General features: G+C 45.1%; 1 protein-coding gene across 2 annotated transcripts in view; it reads right to left on the bottom strand.

The window, feature by feature from the left end:
- Nucleotides 1-20,863, bottom strand: part of LOC109858063 (neuronal acetylcholine receptor subunit alpha-7) — a 209,969-nt gene that overhangs the window by 76,056 nt on the left and 113,050 nt on the right. For both annotated transcript variants that reach the window (XM_020434952.1, XM_020434951.1), the window contains exons 7-8: nucleotides 9,839-9,914; nucleotides 5,027-5,221 (exon numbers count right to left, since the gene is read on the bottom strand). In XM_020434952.1, coding sequence (XP_020290541.1) covers nucleotides 5,027-5,221; nucleotides 9,839-9,914 — 271 coding nt within the window. The remainder of the gene's footprint in view (nucleotides 1-5,026; nucleotides 5,222-9,838; nucleotides 9,915-20,863) is intronic.

The raw sequence follows: 20,863 nt of genomic DNA, 5'->3' as shown, positions 1-20,863 counted from the left end.
CGCGCGCGGCGAGAAACAGATTTTCGAGAGCCGAACAAATATTTTCACGGTCTCAGGCGCGAGAGTTATATAGCTCCGAGAATATTTTCGCGCGCAAAATGTCCGATTCGTTTTTGTACATAACGCCGTCCGATGTTGCTCGTCGAGAGAGAGAGAGAGAAAGAGAGAGAGAGAGAGAGAGCAACATGGGGAGGAAAACGATGACATCGACGACAACGGGAGTGAGCGTTGACATCGATTTCGGGGGGTTGTCGTTTTTCCACGGGTAAATTCGATTCTTAAAAAAGTCACTTCTCAAACTGCCCGCGCGAGATGAGAGTTGCGCGTCGATATTTTTATTTTGTGTTTACACATGTGAGAAATATATATATATAAACAAATATATATAAACAAAAAATAAAAACAAGTAAATCCGGTAGAAAATCTTGTACTTCGTCTCCTCTCCGGTACGACACGAGATATCCAAATATATCCAAATTCAAAATGAAACGTCTGAATATAACTGATGTTATATGTTTCTGTTGTTGATGTGAGAGATTTCGTTCTCTTTACGTGTTCTTGTTTTTTTTTTTCCTGTAAGAAAAGAGGGCGAAAGCCCTTGGATGTGGCATTATTCGCGAGAACGAATTGATGGGAAAATATGGCATCCCCCGCACACAGAGAGATATCGCCCTGTAATAGCCGCCGCCGCCGCGGCTTTCGGGAAAACTTCTCCTAAATATGACAGATGGAGGAGAAACGGCACGAGACGAGAAGAAACTCGCAACGCGAAACGAAAGAAATTCGCGACGAATCCATCACAATTACAGACGCGCATTTCCGTCCTAATCCCCGCGAGAAAAGTAACGTAGGGAAGATGGGGAGCGCTTCTCGAGCGAAAAGAAAGTTATTAGCTCCGCGAACGCGATAAGAAGGAAAGTATCGCGAGAAAATTGACGATTCTCGGTCAGACGATGAGCGGTCACGTGCCAGCCACCCGGCTGAGTACACAGTTGCGAAACGAGTTCGCGCTCTGCTCGCAATCGCAGTCGATACGATCGGAAGCGCTTCTCTCTGATATCGCCCGCTTTGATGTCCCGCTCGATTTTATCGAGCTCTCTCTCCCCAGTTGATTGCTCCAGATACAAGAAGACGGGAATTATACGATCAGTACCGCCGCGTGTGTTTGGAAAGCCTGATCGAAAAGCGGGAGGGATCCCGCACGAGACGAGAAAAACAAGGCGAAAAACCGCCGCGCCGGAAGATTACGAGAGAGAAGTAGAAAACTACCACTACGGAAGCGAAAGATCGATTGAGATAACGAGAAACTCGAGAGATAACCGAAGTGTGTTTCTCGTTTTCGTCCCGGCGTGCTTCTCCGCGCGATCTTACAGAAAAATTTCGCGCGAACATTCTGCCCCCTCCCTCGGGGGAAGGAATCCCATTATTTTCGACGTCAAAAATTTCGGCCACTCGATTTACAATCAAGAGAGAGAGAAAGAGAGAGAGAAAGAGAGAGAGAGAGAGAGAGAGAGAGAGAGAGAAAAGAGAGAAAGAAAGAGCCAAAGATTGGATCTCGTCTGCGCGGCCGTGAATATTCACGAGAGCGCGGAACGTCATTTCACGACGCACTTCACTCGACGCTCTTGCCATAAGGCGAACCAGGACCGATGATGAAGGATGGCGCGCGCGCGCGGTCGCTAGTGGCTATCCGAGTGGTAACCTTGAATAATTGAGGATCTCACTGTTATCTGTACGCAGACGACGACCATTCAATTCCCGCTTGATAGCCACCATCCAGACCGTGGAATTATGAATCTGTCGATTATTCACGGCCGATAACTTGGTATCCTTAATCGATTCAACGCTTCGGTTAACGTGAATTTTGAAATTAAACGGAACGGTATCCGCGCGCGCGCGCACACATGCGTGAAGTTTTCGATAAAATTCCGTAGTTTTAAAACTAGAAATCGCGAGGACATTCCCCGCGAGTCCTCGCGCCAAATGAAGCTGTTAAGAGGGTACTGGATACCGACTATAGAGACCTGTAAATCGACGTTTTAATATTTCGTTTTGTGCCGTATTTACTGCATCAAATCCAAAATGCTTCTACAGAAATAAGTAAATTATGCTAAGAGTTTGCTGTTGTTCTTTGGAATGTCAAAATTCAGAATAAATTTTTTCTTATACAGTTTTCTTCTATAACCTCACCATATATTCATGTATATAAAATTATTTCTAAGTTTATGTACGTATTTACACTGAACTACAGCAATACGTACGACACAAAACAATCTACTGAAACACTCAGAATATGATTTGGTTGTCTAATTGATGCACAAAAAGTAATATTGTGATGATGTGTATTTGATACCATATACTATCATTAAGAATGAAAACCAAGTTCAAAAAAGCATTATATACCCATTTTCAAAAGCTTTATATAGTTTTGTATATTTATTTGCTTCTGTAGAAGCGCTTTTAATATTGTGCAGTAAATAAAATTAAAAAATAAAGAAATTTAGGTTATAAAAACGTCGGTTTACAGGTCTCTATCCAGTTTACAAGCCAGGCTCCAGTACCCTCTTAAGCCGCTCGGGTAAGCTTATACGATCGGGACGATGAAAAGTTGGCGTCTCGGGTTTTAAACACAAATTTAGCACCGGTCGATCACGGCGAAACTTGTTTCAATTGTTGAGGAGAATTGGATTCGTGACCTCTCGCAACGAAGAAAACCGGAGCTTATGGAACTTTGACGCGTCATTTTCGCGTGTGTCCACACACGTCAAACTCGGCCAATAGCGTCGACCATTTCGGCGCTCACGGAATTGGGAAGAAGGAAGGGGGAGGGGGAGGGGGAGGAGAAGAAGCACGTAAAGTAATATTTCACGTGCGGCCTACTCGGTGGCTGCCAGGACCAAAGGAGCCGTTCGAGAGAGAGGCTTATTCCGTCGAGCACCTGAAATATGCATCGCCGGCGGCGTTTATACATGTTGAGATACGCGGCGCGGCCATGTAACATGCATCGCGGCCCTTACAGGTTAACACGACGTACCGGGTTGCCCCGACCTATCCAAAATTCAAATCACGCGGCACTCTTCCTTCTCGAACGACCCCTTCGTCGTAAATGTAAATGCGGGACGTGTATAAACCCCGCGAGAGACCTCGCGAGCGAGCAAGCAAGCAAGCAAGCGCGCGCGCGTCCAATAGACATTGCGATTTTACGAGGCACAGCGCGCGCAACAACGCGCGCATCCCACAAGCTATCGACACCGTATAATAAGATGGCGTTATCTTACGCGAGAGCGTAAAAAGATTGAATTGTGTTGTCACGCAGTGCGCGCGCGCGCAAGAGAGAGATTTCTCTCAGCCACGCCGCGAAGACGACAGCTCCTCTCTCGGTTTGTGACACACTCACGACAAATCGTACGATGAGAAGAAGAAGAACACGTTCGACGGAAGCGAATTCATTTTCACGTAAAAAAAAAAAAAAAAAAAAAAAGATGAAATCGCAGCGAAAAAAGTATATGCGCATTATATCGTGAACTCTTTGTTGCCACGAAGACGACAGCTCCTCTCTCGGTTTGTGACACACTCACGACAAATCGTACGATGAGAAGAAGAAGAACACGTTCGACGGAAGCGAATTCATTTNAAAAAAAAAAAAAAAAAAAAAGATGACAACGCAGCGATGTAAGTAGTATCATCTTCGGAGATCGATAAAAATCGGCAAGAAGCAGAGAGAAATAGAGACCGAGAAGTACGGGGATAAGAATTTATCCGAAGAGAGTAATAGTCTTCTTCCATTTCACACGGGAATAACGCAGAAACTCCTATTATATCCCAGTCAGGTAATTGCGAAAGTATGTTCGATTAGTCGATACGCGAAAGAGCGTATATATATATATGTATATATATATATATATATATATATACATATATATATATATATATACGCGCTACGCCGTCTCCGTCGGGTGATAAATATCCCGGGAAACGAGAGCTTTCGAGACATAACGAGAGAACCCTCCCCCTCGAAAAGAACGATTTAACGAAAACAGTCGGGAAAAAAAAAGTGTGCGTGTGGTCCGTGAGAGAAAAAAAAGAGAGAAAATGGAGTCCCGCTGTATATATAGATTTCACGCTGTTTTACGTGAGAGAATCGACGAGGAAAAAAAAAGAAATGTCGCGCGACGTCGTTCGGTCGTCCGTGATTGATCAGTGCGAGTCGATATATATGTTTTTTTTTTTATTTTTTATTTATTTTTTTTTTTTATACATATATATGTCCAATGAGACTCATACACTTTCTTCCGTCGTCAGAAAACGAAACAAACTTGTAGTTAGGACAGTCAGCAGTGGCTCCGAGAGTACAAAATAAGTATACATGTATACCAACGGAAAAGTATACTCACAGAAAAGTAAAGACGATAACACACGCGTGTGTGTGGATATGTAATATATACATGTAAAACGCCATTTCTTTCTCCGCAACGAGACAACGATCTCTCGTTGCATGATCCTCGATCTATAATCAATTGGTCACATTCGCTAGAGAAAAATTAAACAAAATAAATGCGCATCTCGTGAGAGAACTAGAGGTAACTAGAAAAATGGTTTCTACGGGCAAGAAAAATTCGCAATAAGTATAGAAAACAAAAAAAGAAAAACACTCTCGTGTGTTTTAAACTAATTTCCTTTCGAAAATTTTACAACACGCAAAAATCTTATCTATATATTTCGTCCGAAACAAAAAATTCTCTTCTTAACTTTGCAAAAAACAAAAACTGAGAGGATTCATTTAAAATCAGGACATTTGCGAGACACTTAAACTCGTGTCTCGGAGAGATCTACGCACGTTCCATGAACGAACCTGCTACGCTAAGCTGATCTCTATATATAATATGTCAGTGTATATATTACATATCGTGTATAAAAAACAGTGAACAATTCCAACGAATCAACCGAAAAAAAAAAAAGAAAGGAAGAGGTTTGGTGTTTCTGAGCTGGTGTGCAAGAAGGCGAGACATGCTACGAGTTACGTTACCTAAGGTGAGCTTCTCGCCGGAATCGGGCGGCAGGGTGAAGCCCAGTAGGGCCATGCTCGATATCAGCACGCAGGGCACGATGAGGTTGAAAAAGTAGTAGAGGGTTCTTCTGCGTATCTGTATCGTGAACGTGACGTCGACGTACGGCTCCGGGCAACACGCGTACGTTATCGTGTTCTTCTTTCCCGGCATACCTGGAAAAAAAAACAGCCAGCACCGATATACACGCCGACATGTCTGTTTCGAGGGATTACACGAATAACGTATCGATGCGTTTCGCGCGCGAAACTCTCTTTCTCGTATTTCGATCGCGATTACCCACCGAATCGCTAACTCGTCGTTTACGTTCTCTTTTTTTTTTTTTTTTGTTATTCTTCTCATTGCTCGCTGTGTATTTTGACCCTTCTGCTTTTATGTTGGAGGGAAACAATGTTTTCCCGCCAATAAAACGCCCGTCTAGTCCCACCCTATCTGCGTCTCTCGCCACGTCTCTCTAGTTTTACCGTGTGGGAGTTTTTTTTTTTATTATTATTATTATTATTATTACTCTCCGTCTTTTATCTGTTCCTTATTTCCTCCAACTCTATTCGCACTACATATATGAAGGGACTTATATCCCGAAGGGACTTGAGAATCCCAAGGTATAAAGTAAGGTCCTATCTATCATCCAAGCACACACGCGCGCGCACACATGCGTCTTTTTATCGCTCGGCGATACGTGAACGCTCTTCTTGTGAGAGAGATCCCACGTGCGAACGTCGTCGTTGGCGTAACTCCCGCGCTGAAACATTCGTGTGAGAACGGAGTCACGTTTCTCGTGTAACGATTTTTCTACGGTTGCTTTTCGCGCCTCTGTTCGAAACTGTGTTGCAAAGAACGAAAAAAAATAAAAATCTCTCACGGAGTTGCAAAGTGTTAGCCCCACCCCCTTCTCCTCCTCCCGTGTTCTCTCTCCGGCACGCGCGGAGACTTTGTTACAGCCTGTTGCGACGAGAGAGTTACCGGCGAATAAGTAGCGACACACGCGCCTCGCGATAAAACAAAACTCTCGCACACCCTTTCTTCGCGTGCTTTAAATACGACGCACCTGTGGAAACGACGACGGTCTCGAGAGAGGGTGCTCGAGAAAAGGGTGCTCGATAAGAGGGCGATCGTGGACCGCGAAAACCCGTTCGATATATATGTTATTACTTTTACAAACGGGGAGAGATTTCTTGATAGTCTTCCCGACGAGATCGCGGACAGACCCTCGAGTCGATTTCGAACGAGATATCGCGGGAGAGTCACTTGTTGCTAGCGCCCCGTTTCCGCGATTCTTTTTCCTCGCGCGAACGTGTCCCAGTCCCGAGATAATTAGTGTGTCTCGGAGAATATCTACGGCGACTTTAGAGGCGACACTCGTAATTGCGACGCGCCACGTAGTCGTCGTCGTCGGTTGTGTAGTCGTCGACGACAGATGTTCGTTTACCGCTGCACGTGCGCGGATATTGAATATGTCGTTTCATCGATCGCAATAGATCGAGGAGACAGACAACCGTGTTCTCATGTTTTATCTCTCTTTTTTTTTTTGGTACGTCGCGATCGAACACGCTTTGTTCTCTCAGCTACTTTTTAAAACAGCTGCTTTTTTTTTTTTAATTTGCTATTCCTACCAGAAAAAGCGTGTGTAAATAATCACAATTGAATTCTCTCGATAATGATTGTAGCCACTTTTATCTCGACGCTGATTGGACGTTTCTCTCGCATGTAATTCTCGAAACTATGAGAGATGTAATAAATAGATATAGATAAATATCTAAATAAAGAACAAAACTAAAATCTAAATACACATACATAAAACATTTCCTTTTGCCTAGATAAGATGAAAAACCGGTTTGAAATGTCACAGTACTCGCCAACAAACAGAGAAATGGAACAAAGTATGACCGACGTACAAACTATATATATTACACATATGAGAAATGTCAGAAATAACGCATAAAAATAAAACTCCAACAACATAGAAAAAAAGAAAAGAAAAACCAACCCGTGCCCCTAAAGTCACGTGACTTTATTTTATTCGCGTGTCTTTAAAAACGTGACTAAAGTAAAGTCACGTGAGACAGAGAAAAGTGGGAAAACAACACGTGACTAAAATCACGCGAGTGTACTTTAGTCACGTTTTTATAAACGTGACTAATGTCACATGACAGGGTAAAGGGAATAAAGTGTCACGTGTTGTTTTTCATCTTCTCTCTGTCACGTGACTTTACTTCAGTCACGGTTTTAAAGACACGTAACCTTACGTTAATCACGTTTTTAAAGACTGACATGTGACTTTTTAGTCTCACGTGTTGTTTTTCCACTCCTCCCTCTCACTATTTTTCGAGTTTGATTTTCATGCGTTATTTCTGACATCTTTCATATGTATGTTTCGTAAGGTGTATATACTAGCTGTCATCGCGGTGACAGGTTGTGTTTACTGATACAACACGTTAAAAATGAAAATAATAATAGCGTGCGCCTGTGTTGTGCAAGTTATAGAAATTTTGTAGAAAGAAAAAGTTGTTGAGTTTCGATTCCATCAGACAGAAATCTCAACAGACTTGGTCAATTTTTGTAGCTGGCCATAACTAATTTCTTGCAAATTTTTTTTCGTGTTGATATTAATAATTTTCGAGTCTCTCTGTGATCAATATCGTTCAATTTGTAATTTGTAAGTGCATCATACAATGTAAATATCTTGCATTTTTCTGTCGTACGTAGTACCTTTGGCACATGCTTTTTACGCGCATGTTTCTCCCGCCTGCCTGTATCTTGTTTTTCGGAATTTTTCGGAATATGTTTTCGATCGGAATTTTTGCGAATTTTTATCTTCTCGCAACTTCGCTGATCTTGGGAAGAAACCGCCGAGAGAGCAGCGCTTTCCGATACGCGACCTCGAAGAATGCGGTCGTAAAACCCGGCACGTACCAATAAATGAGACTTGTGCTACACGGAGAAAGGACGGGAGAGAGGAGGAGAAGGATGGAATACGACAAAAAGTGTCGTGCCCTACAGAGAACTGTCATACCCGCGTTGCGGCAGACCCCGTAAAATCGTCGAATTTCTGTTCAGCCGTGACATCGATCGCGCGACTTCGCGCTAAAGCTCTTTTGAGAGATCGACGCCGCCGATGCAGCATCGTCTCAGGCGAGAGCGCCGCAAGATGTTTCCCGAAGCTGTGCGCGCGCTTTCTTAACGATTTCCATCAACATTCCTTCACACATCGACGACGCTGTTTCGTATCATCGGGCGAAATTTGCGTTTTCCGGAATCTCCGAGAACGTTCGAGAAGCCGGGACGCAAATTAAGAACGAGACGGTTTTTTTTCCGCGATATGCTTCCTTCGACGATACACAAGTTTCATTATTCTCGAAAAAACGAATGTCAAAACAAAAAAAGAAAAAAAAACGTTGACTCATTATCGCATCTGGTGTTTGTGCGACAGCTCGTCCGGAATCATTTACGACATCCTACTCGAAAATGTCTTTTCACCGAGACATGTTGTCAAATTCAGAAAATAAAATCGGAAATTGCGGCAATTCGAAGCTCAACTCGTGAATTTTGGTCATCGCAACGGTTGCGAGCGTTGTCAAAAATAACCGAGAGCGTCTAGTCAGACGAGTTGCAAACACACTACGTGAGCCGACAATGAGCCTGACATTTGTTCTACCGTTTGAAGGACAAAACTTGTCAACGACAACGGACAAGCAAATGTGATGCCGCGCTGTCGCTACTACGTGTACGCGTCGTTTCGGATATCAATCCTCGTATCAGACCACAAGTCGGGAAGATTACGACCGTCGAAGTTAGAACCGCGTAATTACCGTTCATGGAAAATAGAATTGTTAAGTTCCCGTAATAGCTATGCCCTTTGCGCGATATATATTATTGCATTCTATTCGCAATTCCATCCTCCATTCTACGCGCTCCCACTATGTACACGCTGTACAAACAGATTCGCAAATTGCGACGTATTAACGTAGGTGCATTAGCGTGGCGCATGTGTGTCGAGAGAAACGGAGGAGGAGGAGGGGGAGGAGGGGCAGAATTAATCCGGGACGACAGGAAGAGGACGTCAAGAGAGAATTCAAATTACGTCGCGCAAACTGATTTCTTCCCTTCTCTCCCCTCCCGCCCCCCCACCCGGATCTGCTAATCGCTTCCTCTTCGTTTTTTCCTTTCGACGCGATTGTCATTTCGGTCGACGACGAAAAAAAAAAAAAAAAAGTCAAAACAACGTACGAGACATCGAGAGATTTTCGATTTGAAATTTGATTTCGTTTCAATCAACCAACTTTTCTGCGAGAGAGACAGAAGGTGTCACCATCGGATAGGTATACGTGTCCAAAAAAATCGCTGACACTTTATATTTTACGTCGCCGCGAAACCACACGTATCAATCTCGAAAACGATAAAATATTGAGAGATAATCGATGAGAATTCATATTCCTCTTACCGCGCACGTAACAGCGGACGAGAATTCATATTCCTCCTCAGCCACGAGGCGGCTTCGCGAAATTCTATCGATTTCGCTCGGCTCAGCGTTCTACTTCCGGATTACCATTGCAGAAACCTATTCATCGACGCGCATCGAGTCGATTCAAGAGGATCTATTCTTAGGTCTATCCAGAGAGACGCAAATATACGGGCACACACGCAAGCGCGTACGCGCGCACACACACACACACACACACACACACACACATACAAACACACTTGTCAATGTTGAGAAGCAGATTCTCTGATTAACCTGACAAGTTGTAAACTTGATGCTCTGTGAAACTCACCGATGAGGTACCATTCCCCGTTCATGATGAAATCGGATAAGTCACCACCCTCCTCTGAGTTGAGTACCAGATCGAGCTACCAAGGTCAAAGTTTGATTAAGACAGGCACGTATCTACATAGGACGGGGTTATACCGTTAGGGTAACTCGAAGCCGAGCCATGCCGCATGCAACTAGACATACACAGACTGAGATAGATTGATAGATAGATAGATAGATAGAGAGAGAGAGAGAGAGAGACAATTCCGCTCGCGTATACACGTCTGTGCGTACGTCTACGATGCAAGTACAGTCGTTCGCAAATCGACGTTGTGTGATAAAGGCGTGCAAAGCGGGGAAGAATCCGGCTCGAACGGTGCGAAACACACAAGAGACGGCGCGTGGTTTCTTAGCGCGCCTGGAAAAACGTGCGGCCGACAGGCGGAAAACTGGCTCTTTTTACCCGCTGAAAATTGCTTTCCGCGAGCGGTCAAGAAAGTGAAGACGTCTCTCCTATTGAGGAGAGCTTATTTTCAACCGCATACGGAACACGTATCGCGCGCGAAACTCAAAAAATTGCGTCTCTAGCCCGGTAAACGCTGCTGGCGAACGCTTGATAAGGTGCGCGCTCACCTGCTGAAGTCGGAGAAAAATAATGGGAGATCGACTTTTTCGAAAAGCCATCCGAAAAGCCTAGTAGTCGCGCGCTCTCGCGTATTTTCACGATGGAAGGAATTTTTTTTCCAAGAAGAGACATTTTTCCTCGGGAGTCTCGTAAGATCCCCTGTCTCTCCGAGACAACTCTAAGGTACGCGATAAATGAAATATCAGCCAATATTATACAACGGGGAATTTCGCGCGCGCACAACGCGAGACAAAATCAATAGCATCTCCGCAGTCTCCATTTGTATAATCTCTTGTACAAACGATAAAAAAATATTAGCTCCCGAGACGCTTACTGTATAAGAGAGATTTTTTCGCTCTCGACTGCTTCTCGCGCGGATAATATTCAATTCAGGGTTCGTCGACCCGTGAAAAAAAAATTTCACAATCCGTTAGCTCGCCGCGCGGATACATATATATATATATATCGCGCGCGATGTGAGAAAGAGAAAGAAAGATCGCATTAAAGTAATTAAAAGAAATCCCCTTCGCGGAGAAAACCGCTTCCCTATTGCCCGTTTCTCTCTGTGTACCTGGGAGGACCGGGGGGAGAGAAACGGGAAATAAAGTGAGACGACACAGGAGATACCCTCGTAGAAGATTTTCCGGTTTCTTTCAAGTTCCGTTCCCGGCCTGAGTGTATGTATCTGTTGCTCTTTGAGCTCGGGCCAAATAGGGATACGGCCGATTACCGTGGACGCGAAAAAATCCTCTCCGACGAAAGAAGATCAATCCCCATATGTGCGCGTGTGTGTAATTTCGCATTTAATCACTTACAAAAGGGCCGCGCGCTTGCCAAAACACAAACCGCGCGCAACCCGTCCGAGGGAGAGGAACTCTCCCGAAATACTTCGGATATTTTCGCATGCCCTCTCGCGCTTTTTCCCTCAAAGCTTCTCGATACCCGGCAAATGTTATTTCTTTGAAGGGGGGACGCAGAAGAATGTTATTATTCGTAAAGACGTTATTTTTCAATATTCCCGAGCACAATAACGAGAGTAAAACGACTTTTTGATAAAAATTCAATGCCCTCGATGTACTTTCGCGTTTATCTCTCGGAGAAAAGTGCTCACCCGAAAGACGTGAGAATCTGCGTCGGGCATTGAAAAAGAAGAAGAAAAAAAAAAGAAAAGAAAATGATTTTCCGATGTAGTCAATCGCAATCCGCGCGCGGGAAAGAGTTCCAGCCGATTACGCGCGTAATATTTTCACGGAGAAAGATTTCCGTCGTCCGATTCCGTTCGTCTTCTCACGTTGTCTCTCCCGTACGCTCGAGAGGGAAGCGAATCTCTCTCTCGATTATACTCCTAATAATTTCGACGAAGCGAGGATCGCAAACGGTTACGGGTAACAGATGCTTGTATCGTGAAATTCAACGGCGAAAATTACGGCGGATACCGTGTAGCCGAGGCGGCGGCGGGGCTCGTAAAGCTAGCCCCTCATAATTCACCACGACACGTATATTTTGCCTCATAGCTTAGTTCGGTCTTTATTCAAGCGGTGGCGGTTACACGCGGTTTACTGCGCGATGCATCGGGAATGGACGTCTCGAGATGCAAATGCAGCGGCGGCGACGGCGGTGGCGGCAATGCTGCCGTGCGCGCCGCCGCAGACCCTTAACTAATTAAATTCAATCTTCATATATAACGCTCCCTTATCCGACACGTTTAATCAAGCCAATGACGGCTAAGAAGAGCGCGGGAATCGCGCTCTCCCGTTCCTCGGAACACAATCGCACCACATACGGGTTTCATCCCCTTCCCATACTTTCTCAAATCCCGGTTTATTCGAATTTGATAATGAGCCAGTTTTCCGCCGGTATTCCATACGCGTGTGTAAAATTCAAATTGGAAACCCATATAAATTTCGGACGGGCAAGTTTGCTTATCCGCGTTTGTGTACAAATGTGTACAACAACCTTATGTCAATTTACAGTGTTCGCATCAGTCGTCCGTTTCGCAAACACACGAAGAGAATTATCTTCGTGAAAAAGCGCGTCGATATTGAAAGAAAATGTGCTTATCTAAATTATATCAATTTGCTTTTTTTTTTACAAATCGGCGCATGCGTGTAAATTTACAATAAAATCTGCAATTAATTACGACGCATACGCACACACATATATATAGGCTATATATGTTTGACATCGTCACTAATTCGTGCTTCTTGATTACCAAAGTGGGAGCGATACAATTAAAGTAAAAACATTGCGGACACAGTTGCGGGAGATGATTGCGCGAAAATTGAAATCCGATCGGTCATTTTCGATTTTTGCGCGCATGTCGCGGCGTTTGTCGTTCTCCTCGTTGACGAGAAACATCTGAGAGAATGTGAATCTTCAGGAAAGAAAAAAGAGCGGCACGCCGAGATTCGAAAACGACGCTGATATTGAGCGCGCTGTTCGCGACAGTCAACAAATGCACAGTTGAACGAAAAGGAAGAAGGGTAGTGTACTCTTGGCGCACACAGCTCTTCGGCTACAAGCGACATACACACGCTGCTTCCGCGGATTCGGGGGGAGGATCGAAACTCGTGTTTAGCGAGTTTACCTCTCTCGACGTCTTTGCGCGCGGGAAACGAATTCCGCGCGTTAAACGCGAGTAAATATCGAGGATCGTTTCTCACGACAGTACCGAAATCGCACTCCCGACGAGCTTCAATCCTCTCCGTTTGTCGGGCGAGGGGGAAGGGATTCAAGCATTACACCACCGCGTGTGAACAAGCACACAGACGCGCGAAAGAGAGAGGGACAAGAGTGGGAAAAGAAAGAACGCGGAGGAGGAAAGTCTCTGCGTAAAATGCCGCGGGTGCGGATGTCATCTACGCCGTTGCGAACAAGAAGTCATGCAAGCATATCCTACACCGCGCACGACACGGAACGGCCATTAAATTCATGTACATATATATATACACATAACATGCGACACACACACGCTGTACAGATATAATCAATCAATATATACGGTTGATGTTGATTCGTTGAGTGACGGAGGGCGAAATGGAATCGAACAAAGTTTGGNGGGGGGGGGGGGTGTGGGCGTATATACGACACATAAGTCTTTGCGCTTTGCACAAAAAATCTATAGATATATAGACAATACAATTTACGTCATGGGGGTGGGGGGGAGAACAGTCGATATGAGTTGAAGGGTCAGAGAAAGAGAGAAAGAGATAATGGAGAGAGGAGGTGAGGGACAAGAGACAACGTTTATATGCCGGCGGAATAATTGGTGGAAATGCGCTCGGACTGCATTTCGTTCGGCGGGGAGAAGGTGAGGGGAAAAGTGGTGGTAGAGCGCAGCCTGCAGCGACCGCGATGCACCGGAGCGGTGATCGGTCATCGAAAACGAGCTACGCATTTCGACGCCTATCCCTATCTCGATATATCGCGACGCTCGTAAATCCCGCGTTATAAACGTGTGCGTGCGAACGTGCGGAAAACCTTGCGCGCTCCCGTACGAGAGTTTTCGCGGGAAAACTCTCGAATCGCCGTTGTTTTCACGGCCGGAGTTTTGTAATTGGTTCTCCGATTTCGAGCGCGAAAACGCTCGTTGTGGAAAATTCGCGTTGAATATTTTTTAAGAAATTGTTCATCCGAAAAAATACGAAACGCAACTCATCGCACAAAACTGTTTAGAAATTTCTATGAAAAATCATCGGTCGCGAACGCATTTTCGCCCGAAAGAAAGTGTGACGATCCTATCCGTGATCGCAAAAAAGTTGATCGCATCGGCGCGATTGAATTGTTCCGGCTGATAAGCTCTCGCGCACGCGCGCGCGCGCGCGTTTCTCGATCCAAAAGGAACACGCGAAATTAAACGAGCGAAACTTGCGCCCGGATGTTTTCCAGCACTTTGAATTCACCAGGGGACACCGAAGTGAACTCGCGCGAGAACGCGTAGTAAACGAGCTCTCACGGGTATTGATCACAGAAAATTTCGGCTTGATCGTTCCGCTCGTAAATATCAAATCTGCGCGATATCATATTTCGTACACACGCGTGCGATTTATATTGCTTTGCACGGTTGAATAGAAAAGTCGTTGCTGCGTGCGATATGTCGAACGAAGAAACGCCGATGTATGTTCAATGATTCTTTATGCATAGACCTCGCGCGCGCGCACGGTCAATGGCCGAAACCCTCCCTCATTGAAATATTCAACGCGCAATATTTTCTTTAATTCGCGACAGAAAATCTTTAAAAAAAAAAATAAAAAAATTAAAAAAAAAACACCGCGAGACAATGAAATGATATTTTCCTGACGTAAATCAAGATCGTAAATCAAGAAAATGGAATTTTTTTTCAACGTCCACCGATATATTTCGTGCCGGTATTTCATATCCGCGAGCTTTCCGGGAACGCAAAATGATACCTCGCCCGCATAAAATGCAGCGAGCGACACGTTAGGACGACGTTGGTACATTCTGGCTGACTGCGGCGCTTGTTTTTTTTTTTTTATGTGACATCGCGCGAAATTGAGTTAAAATTGAAGAAGAGAAAGGAATTCCATCGCTGCCGCCGCACACTGCACTTGGACAAAAAGAGAGAGAGGGAGAGAGAGCGGCGATAATGGCACCGCCTAACGTTGAGAATGTATCTTTATGGGCGAAGAGGTTTGGGGGAGTTTGGGGAGCGGGGTGGAGTTTACGATTCTTTACGATCTACGATTTTCTCGTCCGACACGCAAATATGAGAGGGGGGAGGGGGAAGAAATCGCCCGCCTCGGGGCGCGCCTTCTGTTGTCCCGGTTTTCGCTCGTTGAACAGACGATAATAGACGAATCAAACTGCGGATAACAAGAGCGCGGATCATTGCGGTTTAACGTCGATCGTTAAGTCGACCATCGAAATGGAGTATCAATGTGCCAGAGCCGAGATAGCGTTGAACGAGCCGTTGAGGCGCGGGCAATTTCCTCGAGAGATGTCCAATTTCTCGTCGAGTAACACTTAAGGGCTAAGTTGAAAAAAAGGGCGCAGCTTAACGTATTCATCGAGAGAGGTTGGCGCATCTCTTGATCTTTTTTTTTTCTTTTCTCTTTTTCGGCGTGTGGTCTTACATGTATGCCCCAGCTCGCGCGCACTGCTCATTTTCGTGCTTTTTTTTTGGAAAAACTCACGACTCAGTCTGTAACTTTTCATGATGAAGTGCGCCGAGAGGCACGCAAATAAGAGCGCATCCGAATAAACGCGTCCGCTTCGCGCTTAAAAATTGCATTTTTATTCGCTCACAAACAATTATTCGCAAGCAATTCGTTATCTCTCGTCTTCTTTCGCAAGCGCGGCAAAAGCGCGTGCCGCGCTGCGTGTACGTAGTTTTTTTTTTCTTCAGTTTTTACAAAATATTTGATATTTTAATTTCGTTATCGTTTCCATTGATATATTTCTCTCTGTACCTCAATAAAATCGAATCTGCCTCGAGCGAGGTTTCACATTGCAAGTGGAAAGTGCACACAATCGATCTCTGATGTCACTCTCTGTCAATGACGGATAGACAAATCGAAACTGTACGGCGGACGGCGATCAATAGCAGCTGCTCAAAATAAATGTCCGCGGCTCGTACCCACGTTGATTTACTAACCCCGGGATTTCAATTCGAGGCGATCGAGAAACGTATTTCGCTTGCAGCTGAATCGGGCCGATAGCGGCCGTTCGTCTTGCCCCGACGAGGAATAAATTCCAAACGGGACGGGAGTTTCCGCGCGTAAGTCGAAGGGCGGTCGCGGCGCGACGAAGATGCGATACTGAACGGATCGACGACTGTTGCGAGAGAGTATTGTGCGCGACAAAGACGAAAGGAAATACGAGAGAGGACTTCCGCAAAGCGCTCGGCGGGAGAGAACGCGCGCGAGGGGGAATAAGAAGAAGAAGAAGAAGAAGAAGAAGAAATCGAGCAGCTGCTTCAGGGAGAAGTGTCTCGACGCGTCGTTGCACACCGCAACGTGCAGCAGGAACACACGTGCAACAGGTGAAAGGCAGGTATCGAGCACCTCGTTTATTTTCCGACGTCTCTCTAGTCTCTCTCGCGCCCGGCAGAGAAAAATTTTTATTGTCACTGACCCCAAAACTGCGGCCGCGCGTCACGCGACTTGATTAGAAATTTAAAAAATGGCGTGTCAGATCATTTCCGCAAAAGTGGATTTTTCAGGGGTTTTGCGCATTTATATTCTCTCTGAAATGGCGCAGTGTTTTTTGTTTTTGTTCCGCCCCATCGAAATTAATTGTTTTATTAAATTCTTTTCGCGCACGCGCAACACGAACAATGTTAAAAACTTCGGAGCGCTCTCGCAATTTTTGTCTCCTCGAACAGTTCTCTCTAATTGAAAAACAACACATGTAATATAATATGTAATATATACAGTTGATCTTCGTAACAACACCGGGGTCGTACGTTTCGTGTCATAAAAGTGTGCGTTACTAGTCACACAGGTTACACAAATATTGATTATGTATGCATTTATTGGAAACACATTTATATATATAAAAAAAAAAAAAAGGTTCGTGTCAAACGAAACGTTTTATACGAGGGTCTATTGTACGATATGATACGTATAATGTACATATATTATATTACGGACAGACGAAACTAACATCTGGATCGTTTTATACCGCAAGGAAATTTCCGCGCTCGTTTTTTCTTGTCACGAAATTTCTCGGAGAAATACTCTCTCTTCGAGTGCAATTGCGCATTAGCATTTCCCGCCATCTTGTTCTCTGAATGTGAAGTTTCGCCTGAACTTTTCCTCGCTCTTTGAGTCGACAACGAACGAGTTAAATTACCGCGCAACGATCGTTTGTTCTACGTATTTCGCTTCGGAACGATGAATGATGAACGAGGAGGAGTCAATCCGCGAAAGGGAGAGAATGCGAGCGCGCGAATAAAAATCAGCGAGAGACCGCGAAGCAATCTGTCATTGTCGCGAAAACACACGAGAGTGACGCCTACGCGCGGGCGCGCCTTGCATCGCGGCTGGCAACAAGAAGCCGTCATGCGGTACGCCCGTTGTACATATGTACAGCGTAAACCGCAAGCCGCCGATCAGCATACGCGCGAATATGTAGTGTCGTGTTATGCGCTTGGAGAGGATTAAACGCGCACGCGCTCGCAATTTGCGCGAGCCTTCTCCCACGCTCGGTAATAATTGCGAGAGTGCCTTCGAGTTCTTTTTTTAAATCTTTCCTCTCGCGTTTCGAACGTGAAAAATCGAAAAGTTGACGAAACGCAATTTTAATTACACACTTTCAATTATTTTCACTTCTCCCGAAATTAGATATTTTGTGAGTGTTTAATCGACTTCTGCACGCGCACTGAATTTATTGATCTTCATAATTAATGAATGCACGTCAATCTACATATTTATTTACGATTGCGATTCGAATTGATGCATTCGAAATTATCGCAACGCAAACGCACATTTCTCGTCCTTTCGGACGCGTGTAACGTGAATCGTGAAAATGATACGATACCGGGTACATATTTGTGTATTCGGTGCTCTTTCGCGCTCCCAAAAGCTTATGCGGAGTCCGTCCGGTGTAATAATTAGCGCGCAATTAGTATATTCTGTACCGATAAATTACATGCAGAAATCGAATGCGATTATGCGGTATTGGTGTCATCCTCAGGCGGTTGACATTTCCACTTGCAAAACTATCTTTCGCAAATTTTATCGCAATAACAAATTGGCAATTGTACACCATTTTTGTTTTCGAGAAGAAGTGACAATCTCTTAACATTTTTTTCATCTCGAAGTTCGAGATAACGAAGAATCGCTTTAATTGTTGTTGTTGAGAAACAATCGCGCGAAGCGAACGCGAACTTAGCCTAAGCTTTTAGTTCAGCGAGTACTCATTCTTTGAATTCTCCGTTGCGTTGTTTTGTTTTTTCAATTTTTTTTTCACCCTCATTTCTCGTCTTCGTTCGACCGATTCGACCCGTGACGAGCCGGGAAATTCGTCGACCTTTGTCTTGTCAAAAAATTGCTCGGCGGCGCGCGTAAAATCCTGTAAAAGGACTCGAGAAATGATAACAACGACGAAGATACTAACAACACTCACGGCGCCAAAACTTTTAGATTAGACGCGCGCGACGATCTTCGATAAAACTCGTCGCTCTTCGACCGTGCGCGCCCGTGTTCATAATCAATTCCATCTCCCAAGGGAAATTCGCGGATATAAACCGAACTTGAGGGCGAGAGACTCAACGCGACGCGCGGCGTCGGTATAATATTAAGGATCTCTCTGAAAGGTATCGCCGGGACGTATTGTAATCTTTGTTGACCGAATCTATCAAATTAGAGTTTTCGTCGGTTATCAGGCGCGAACTTGTCCGCAGGTGTGAACTTTGGATTCGATATTCAATTAATCCGACGCGCGTTTTCGCTACCCTATGTGTGTATTTCCTCCTGTATGAACGTGTATGCGCATTATATGTCCCGCGCGTTTACGCGGCGTATCTTGATCCAGCGCGCGGTCATTGGGTTCATTGATTTGTATTGCGAACGACCCCCATCTGCGCCATTCGACACGGAGTAAAGGTCGAACTCGCTTTGAACGATTAACAGTTCGCGATTAACGTCGGGATTATAAACCCCCCTCGGCGAATATGCATCCCGTTTCATCCCGTCGAATTTACGGGCTTGCTGTCCGACAATCTGACGTTCCGGACTTGCACGAACCACCACGAGAAGGAAGTTTAAATTGTTGCTAATATTTTCCGCCAAAGAATTTGATATCGAAGTTACGGATGGTAATTTCGCGAAGCCCCGCGTGGAATATTTGAGTTTTCTCTTCGACAGAAATTTCGCCGATTTACGTGAAAACTTCTTCTTCGGCTCGCGAAATCTCGGAAAATTGTAATGGATATCGCGCGTTGTCAAAAAAAAAAAAAAAAAAAAAGATTTAAAACAAGACCATCGGTCGCGTACGTCGGCGGGAAAAAAAGTTTTGGCGCGCGATGCGTGCGATGTGGATTCAAGGAACGAAGAAAAGGTCGACGACGAATCGAGTCATTTGAGGGCGTTCGGCATTCGCAGGATCGATTAAGAATTAGCCCTTGGTGGGTGTCGGGATCGAAGCGCGATCAGAATGGAGAATCTCAAGAATGGGGACTCGCCTGTCGCTGGCATGGAGACGTCACTCAGCTATCGACTCCACGGAGAGAGAGAGGAGAAAGGAGAGAGATAAAGATAGTGGAAGGGAAGAGTTCGGTCTGGACTTCACTGGCGGATCAGCTGAACGACAGATTGCAAATGACGTGGATCCCCAGGCGGTGCGACAGGACGCGCGTGTTCGCGTCGGGCGAAGAACCACCGGGGGAGGAACAGCTTTGAAAGAGTTGAGAAATAAAAAAAGGAGCGAGAGGAGAGAAGATGGATTTTAGAAAGAGAGTCAGAGGAAGAGAAAGTGAAAAAAGATAAAAGAGAAAGAGAAAGAGAGAGAGAGAGAGAGAGGGAGAGATAGAAAGAGAGAAAGACGAAGTCCTCGCAAATTGTTCATAAACGAAATGGCCGGAAGCGCCCGGCGATGACGAAGCGACCGGAAAATTGCATGGAACGGGAGCATCGTCGTCGGTTATTCCGTCGAGTGAACACGAGGTGTGTCTTTCTCTCTCTCTTTCTCTCTCTCTCTCTCTCTTTCCCCCTTTTTCTTTCTCGTCTCGGATAAATCGACTCGAGAGGAAAGTGATCCTTGGCTGCTGCTGCTGCTGCTGCTGCTGCTGCTGCTGGCGCGATTACGTAAAGTGGTAGGCTCACGGTGCGTAATCGCGGATTACGCGCGAGCACTTTCATAATCCGCCATCGGCACAAGTAAGAGCGGCATTAATTTCTTCTCTCTCGCGATCGTTTTCTCCGATCGACGTGTGTGATTCTTTTATCGCGACCGAGTTGGCGCGCATACTACTTCTAAATCGACAATTACCGCACCAAGATATATTTCGCGCGCATTATTCAGAAAATATTTCGATAAATCACGCGCGGCTTTCGAACATGAGTTTTTGATTTCCGCGGAAGTTAGACCCAAGACTTTGGCCCGTCCGTGTTTTTTGAGTTACTACTATCGAATTTCTTGCACGCACATTGCGTACAACGAGAGCGCGACGAGATCTGTCAGTTCTTGGCAGATTTCGCACCCTCTCTCTCGCTCGACCGCTCTCGCATCCCGCAATTGAATACCGACAATTTGACTGATCGATCGATATCGCGCGCGTTCGGTCGAGCGGAAGTGATACAAGTCGATATGCGGTCGGACATTGATTTATCCTCTCGCGGCGCAAAAAAAAAAAAAAAGAAGCAACACTTCTACGTAAAAAATGGACATGTCGCAAAAGATGGCAATACTTGCAAAATACTGTAAAAATAAACATTATCATCTTTGATCACTATTCATTCA

The sequence above is a fragment of the Pseudomyrmex gracilis genome, unplaced genomic scaffold (genome assembly GCF_002006095.1).
Source record: "Pseudomyrmex gracilis isolate BER0280 unplaced genomic scaffold, ASM200609v1 scaffold_185, whole genome shotgun sequence".
Lineage (NCBI taxonomy): Eukaryota > Metazoa > Arthropoda > Insecta > Hymenoptera > Formicidae > Pseudomyrmex > Pseudomyrmex gracilis.
This window is presented reverse-complemented; position numbering and strand designations above follow the sequence as displayed.